The 7,500-nt window shown below is 41.5% G+C and overlaps 1 protein-coding gene across 1 annotated transcript in view; it reads right to left on the bottom strand.

Annotated features, from left to right (window-relative positions):
- aig1 (androgen-induced 1 (H. sapiens)) overlaps window positions 1-2,632 on the bottom strand; it is a 12,121-nt gene extending 9,489 nt beyond the window's left edge. Inside the window, exon 1 of the mRNA XM_056427562.1 lies at window positions 2,344-2,632. Coding sequence (XP_056283537.1) covers window positions 2,344-2,484 — 141 coding nt within the window. The 5' untranslated portion in view covers window positions 2,485-2,632. The remainder of the gene's footprint in view (window positions 1-2,343) is intronic.
- Window positions 2,633-7,500: the final 4,868 nt, after the last annotated feature.

The raw sequence follows: 7,500 nt of genomic DNA, 5'->3' as shown, positions 1-7,500 counted from the left end.
GGGAGAGAGAGGGAGAGAGAGAGAGCGAGAGAGAGATCCATGTAATGAAACACTCCCATCAATAGTTCACCATGAAGGATGTGACCTTCTTCCCAAGGGGGGGGGGAGTCCTCCTCCTCCTCCTCCTCCTCCTCAAGAAGTGACTCTCTGTTCTCTCGGTTCCCTCTGTTCTTTCTGGTTCCCTCTGTTCTCTCTGGTTCCCTCTGTTTCCCTCTGTTCTCTCTGGTTCCCTCTGGTTCTCTCGTTTCCCTCTGGTTCCCTCTGTTCTCTCGGATCCCTCTGTTTCCTCTGGTTCTCTCATCGTGTTCCTCTGGTTCTCTCTGTTCTCTCTGTTCCCTCTGGTCCCTCTGGTTCTCTCGCTTCCGCCTCTCGTGCTAAATAATATTTTTCGGGGTATATTTATGAAATATGGGACATTATTTAGTTTTCCGTGATGAGCTTGGATGAGACCAGGATGTTTCAATGTTGTTGTTTTCGGGCCATTTTATGAAATGTTGATCGTCTCGGACGAATACTATGAGAGTAACGCACGTTTAATTCATGAGCATAAAATATAATACTTATTTTTTTATTGATCGGAAAAAAAATTACAATTTGAATTTTGATAACATTTTTTAATATAAATCTCATCCATGAAAATTCAAGAATATAATTTTAAAATAAAATGTAATACTTGTTTTATTGATGGTAAATAAATTAAATTAGATACTTGAATTTTCATATTTTTTTCATAATTTTATTTATTTATTATTTATATATATATGAAAATTCAAGAATATAATTTTAATTATTTGCAACTAATAAAAAAAAAAGTATTATATTTTATATATTTTTAAATAATTATCGTAAATAAATAAAATCAATGTCCAAAACAATAACTAACAAAAATGTTTTAAATATATATTTTAATGTAAACAACAAATCATGTGAAGACCTCACGGAGGTCGTGACCTCACGTTGTTGTTACAGTGGAACCAAAGAATAAATAACTTCAAAATAAAAGAGAAATAAACAAGCGCTCGCCTCAGAGACGCTAACCCTCCTCCCATTGGTCCACAAAGGGGCGCTTGTTTAACGCGTGTGAGGGTTATTGATAAAGTGGACATGCTACGCGTGTTAAATGAGTTAGTGTGTGTAGAGACGTCTCTTTGTGAGTGTGTGTCTGCATTGTGCGTTTCCACTCGTCACCACAGAGACGTTCCCTCCTCACGGCCGGTTGGGAAGCTGAGCGGTCCATTTGAACTTCACGCTAATGCACCTTCTTTCTTTTAAAGGGCGTCCATCGGGCTATAATAATACGTTTATGCTCAGAAAGCAATTTGACGATAAAGGATGAGTTATGTTGAATAACAGCGAGCTCTTATTTTGAAATGAGGCAAAATGCGTAGAGTTGAAACACCGATAGGCATTCATGTAATGGGAATAAGTTTAATACATTTTTACTTTTATGTTAATCCGGTGTATTTACAGGTTTGGTTGTATCAAAGAATTTATGTTATGTTTTTTTACAGGTTTTTTTTGCTCTTATTTCCAAATAAATGAGAAATAGGTAGAGTGAAACACTGATGGGCTTTAATGTGATTGGCTAAAGAAATAAGTTTAATATATATTTACCGGTGTGTTTATCCGGTTTATGTGCAGGTTTTACAGGTTTATTGTAAAAAAAGAAGAAAAAAATGTTTTAATGTCTTTCACGTTTTCCTTTTCTTCTCTTATTTTGAAATAAAGACAAAATGGGTAGAGTTGAAACACCGATCGGCATTCATATAATGGAAATAAGTTTAATACATTTTTACTTTTATGTTTATCCTGTGTATTTACAGGTTTTACAGGTTCGTTTGTACATTTTCTTTTAGGTTTTAATATCTTTCACGTTTTTTTGTTGCTCTTATTTTGAAATAAAGGCAAAATAGGTAGAGTGAGAAACTGATCGGCCTTCATATGAATGGCTGAGGAAATAAGTTTAATACCTGTGTGTTTATCCTGTATATGTGCAGGTTTTACAGCTTTAGTTGGAAAAAAATTAAATGAAAAATGTTTGAATGTCTTTCACGTTTTTTTGTGCTTTTATTTTGAAATAAATAGGTTTGTTGTAAAAACAATATGTTGTAATGTCTTTCACGTTGTTTAGTTGCTGTCTTTAAGAACAATTGTGAACGTGCGGCGCGCTCCCGCGTACTGTAGGTGAGAGGGTGGGAGGGTTGCATGATATGACATGAGTGCATTCGAGAGAGAGAGAGCGAGACGCTGAGTCGTCATTTAATGAAAAGCCGAAGCTGCAGCGTCCGTGCGGCCAGTCTTTGTGCGCGTGCACGTAGACTCAGACCCGCCTCGCGCGCTCACCAGGTCGATGAAGGTCAGGAACTTCCAGCTGCCGCCGTAGGTCTGGTGCGCGGGCATGTCCAGCGCCTTGTAGTGGCACAGGATGGAGAAGTAGGACAGCAGGATGGCGACGCGCAGCACCTGCGACGGGATCAGCGCCATGTTGCTCGCTCGCACGCGCGCGCGCTCCCGGTTCACCGGCTGGTCAGGTGTCCCGCTCCCGGTCCCACCGTCGGTGGTTCTGGTCCGTTCGTCCGGTCGGTTGTATTCGGCCTGTGTTCGCCTCGCGCCTCGTGTCTGCGCCGCTCGTGCCACCCCCACCGCCCCCCCCCCACGGTACTGCTTCCGTGTTGTGATGATGACGCAAGGGGGCGGGGCCTATAGTGGAACGCGCTTCTGAGCTCATTTCTATGTATTTATCTTTTAAATTCAGCTGGTATTTCATGTTTATCATCAACAAAGTGAAATAATCTTTATTTGTTGTTATTATTGTTGCTCATATTTCATATCTGCTCAATATTATAAGACTTTTAAACAATTTTAAAGATTAACAGAAAATGTTTACCTGCCATTTCTATCTTTTTAACACACTGTAACCTTTGCTATGTGCAGAGAACAACACTAGAGCGAATTATATCAGCATGTTCTCTGTTAAATAGGTGCCCCCTGTGGACTAAAGTGGTAGTGTTGGTTCTGCTGCCCCCTGTGGACTAAAGTGGTAGTGTTGGTTCTGGTGCCCCCTGTGGACTAAAGTGGTAGTGTTGGTTCTGGCGCCCCCTGTGGACTAAAGTGGTAGTGTTGGTTCTGCTGCCCCCTGTGGACTAACGTGGTAGTGTTGGTTCTGGTTCCCCCCTTCCCTCCAGCGGGTCCATTTGGGACGTTTTCGTTCTTCATTGTTTTCCAACAGATTGAAAGTCACAACAAAGAAGCAGCCGTTGAAACAGGAATGAACCGAAAGAGAGAAAGAGAGAGAGGCGAGGAAGGAGTGGATGCTGTTGCCATGGCGATGCTGCACGGATACTCAGGACGCTGTGCTGTTTTTGCACATGCAGGTTTTAACGTTTATACGTCCCCCAGTTTTTGAACCTCTAGTCTAGAGAATATTGTGTTTGCTCAGAGGCACACGCCGCTGCGTTCAAAGCCTCCGACAGTGTCGTGATTGTCGGGTTCGCAGCGCGAGGTGTAAACAGTGATAATAGATTATTAACGGGAACAAGGCGTCGTTAACACGAGAACAGCAAGTCACAAACTCACACCGGCTGCAGCGAGGAGAGTTCATTTGTACATTTCAACAACAAAGTTCTTCATAAAAACATTAAAATAAGAAAACAAAAGAAAACAGGATGATAAAAACAATTAAGAACATTCATCAAAACGTTAAAAAGTAAAAAGCAAGAAATATGCTAAGAGTTGCATTACAGTTAATACAATACAGAAATAAATTGATAAATAAATATGCTAAAAATAAATTGTACATATGCTAAAAATAAAATGTATACTAAAGATAAATAGTACATTTATATACTAAACATTTTATATTTATATACTAAAAGTTGTGTTACAGTTAATAAAATGCAGAAATATATTGATAAATAAATATGCTAAAAATAAATTGTATACTGAAAATAATTAGTATATATACTACACATTTTATATTTATATACTAAAAATGAATTGATAAATAAATATACTAAAAGTTGCATTACAGTTAATAAAATGCAGTGAGATGCAGAAATAAATTGATTGATCTCTATATTTAATCAAAGTATTTGGACGGCTGACGGAGGATGAGTTACATTTAATACATTTGCAGATTTACTAATTTACTAATAAAGATTTACTGCAGACTAAACTTTGGTTACCGCGGTGACCAGCTTCCTGCCGACGAGCCGAGTGAGTCCATTAGAAATGTGCTGCAGCATTTAGTCTTCACGCCTTCAGAAATGTTAAATAAGGGATTCAATGAGGGAGCCTGGCCACCAGGGGGCGACTCCTCTGGTTGTATAGAAGTCTATGTGTCATGTGTTAAAGCTGCATTCTCTCTCCTGACCACCAGGGGGAGACTCCTCTGGTTGTATAGAAGTCTATGCTTCATGTGTTAAAGCTGCATTCTCTCTCCTGGCCACCAGGGGGAGACTCATCTGGTTGTATAGAAGTCTATGTGTCATGTGTTAAAGCTGCATTATCTCTCCTGACCACCAGGGGGAGACTCCTCTGGTTGTATAGAAGTCTATGCTTCATGTGCTAAAGCTGCATTATATCTCCTGGCCACCAGGGGGCGACTCCTCTGGTTGTATAGAAGTCTATGCGTCATGTGTTAAAGCTGCATTCTCTCTCCTGGGCACCAGGGGGCGACTCCTCTGGTTGTATAGAAGTCTCTGCTTCATGTGTTAGAGCTGCATTCTCTCTCCTGGCCACCAGGGGGCGACTCCTCTGGTTGTATAGAAGTCTATACTTCATGTGTTAAAGCTGCATTCTCTCTCCTGACCACCAGGGGGCTCCTCTGGTTCTATAGAAGTCTATACTTCATGTGTTAAAGCTGCATTCTCTCTCCTGACCACCAGGGGGAGACTCCTCTGGTTGTATAGAAGTCTGTGTCATGTGTTAAAGCTGCATTCTCTCTCCTGGCCACCAGGGGGCGACTCCTCTGGTTGTATAGAAGTCTATGCGTCATGTGTTAAAGCTGCATTCTCTCTCCTGGGCACCAGGGGGCGACTCCTCTGGTTGTATAGAAGTCTCTGCTTCATGTGTTAAAGCTGCATTCTCTCTCCTGGACACCAGGGGGCGACTCCTCTGGTTGTATAGAAGTCTATGCTTCATGTGTTAAAGCTCAGATTGATAATTGGTTCCCAACAGAATCTTTCCGACACAAACAAACGGGTGATTGTTCAGCAGCTCTGGAGCGGGTGGATGTCGCTGGGTTTGGCCCCTCCCTCTGTGGCGGAGCAGGGATTCAAACCCGCAACCTGCTGGTGCTCAGTCACTTTGGGGTTTGGAAGAGTTTCTGTGGAAAATGCCAGAATGATTGGACGGAATGTTTTGACCCTCGTAGATCCCTGAGTGTGTGTGTGTGTGTGTGTGTGAGCTTTTTCACACACACACACACACACACACACACACACACACACACACACACACACACACACACACACACACACACACACACACACACACACACACACACACACACACACACACGGTGCCAGCTCTGTGGGGTCGATGAGTTGGCAGCAACATGTTTCCTTTTCCTCCTCGTCTCCAAGATATTCCACTGTAGAAAGTATATTTATGTAATATATATATATATATTATAATATATATTATATATATATATATCTATATATAGATAGAATATTATATATATATTTTATATATACATATATTTTCTATATCTATTAATGCATAATACAATCCACAAAAAAATATAGAATATTATATATATATACATATATAAATATGTTATATATATTATTATTTATATAATTTATAATTTATATATAAATAAATATATTATTACATATATAGCTACATATGTAAAGGTAAAAAATAACGATAATAATAATAACATAATAAGTAATTATACACACAAAAGTAAACTCCTGTAAGAAGTGATGGGGTCACGACATTGAAATACATGTTATACTATGAAGGAGGCAGAGGGGATGAATACGTCTGAAACTGCAGTTAAAAACAAAAATTAATGGCGAGAAAATATATCTCATTCATGATTTGGTTGAAATAACCTAAAAAGAAGTTCCGATGCTGACCAGCAGGGGGCGCTGCTGAACGGCTGGTTATGCCGGTCGTATTGTGTTTGTGTGTGTGAGCGTGTGTGTGTGTTTGTGTGTGTGTCTTTGTGTGAGTGTGTGTGTTTCACTCTCCCTCTCATCTATCAATCTCCTGAAGACGTCCCTCTGAAGCTGTTATCTAGCAGGACTTTGACCTTCACCCTCCAGCTCGGCCACACCTCAACACACTAACGACAGCGTGTGTGTGCGTGTGTGTATGTGTGTGTGTATGTGTGCGTGTGTGCATGCAAGGGTAGGGAATGGGAAACACACGGTGACAGGGATTAATGTGGTTGTGTGAAAAGAATCAAAGCCCAGAAGATGGAAAGGCCCCTGATGTTAACGTGTGTGTGTGTGTGCGTGCATGTCAAAAAGTGTGTGTCAAGTGAACACAATCTAAGGCTGTGTCTACTACCGCGCACTTGAGCACTTCGAGCTGACTTTCAGTGTTCGAAGTGCGCCACTGAAAAATCCAGCAGAATTCAGTGCACTGAAAGTACCCGGATGGCGCTCTGCAAACGGGCAAAAAATGTAGTGTAAACGATGGACACTACTCGCCCTAAACGGCCGCCATCTTGGCCACGTAGCGGAAGAGGAGGAGCCCTTTCGCCAGCTTTTCATTTCATTTCTAAAACAATGGCGGACAGCACAAGCGGTAGACCACGAAGCTCCAGACCGTAAATGTAAGTATCAGCGGTAATTACACATTGTACTGGTATTACAATGTACTACTAACATGCCATTCTCAGATTAGTGAGCATACCTAGGTAGCATTAGATGCCATTGGATCTCCATGGCAGTTATGATAAGCTACCTGGCTAATCCACCACCCGGCCAGTCCGACGAAGGTGCACTTTTATCGGACACTTTCCGCTTGACGAGCCGGGGCAGGTCGGCTCCAGGCGCTTTCTCCAGCGGCAAGTCCGACGACAGATAGCCATGTCAGTCATCGGACAGTGTTAAACAACGGCTGTTCTGTTAAACAATCGAAATAGCAACTTTAATAATGGATTAACAATGGATATGCTCAGTTTAATAACGGGTTAACATGACACCGCGAGCGTTTGCACACACGCTGCCCGATAATTAATACCGTTACGATAGCTATCTAAGCTTGTCCTTCTAGAAATAATTGTAGCTTTCAATCATCGTTGTGTGTGTTTTTTTAATGTCGTGTATGTATTAATTTAAATGTAATCGTGGTCTGGGACAGAGCACTGAATGGCTATCCTATTTCTGTTTCCTGCCCCAGAGACGTTTCCTGGAGGTGCTGGTGCTGGTCCTCTGCTGCCCTCCCGACATCTGCATCTGGCTCCAATGACCTCTGGCACCTCACATCCACCTCCAGGGCCTTGAAGAAGATGGACCGCCATCGCGTCTTCAGTATCCC

This window comes from Pseudoliparis swirei, chromosome 12 (assembly GCF_029220125.1).
Source record: "Pseudoliparis swirei isolate HS2019 ecotype Mariana Trench chromosome 12, NWPU_hadal_v1, whole genome shotgun sequence".
Taxonomy (NCBI): Eukaryota; Metazoa; Chordata; class Actinopteri; order Perciformes; family Liparidae; genus Pseudoliparis; species Pseudoliparis swirei.
The sequence above is the reverse complement of the archived record's forward strand: the minus strand, read 5'-3'. Positions and strand labels throughout refer to the sequence as shown.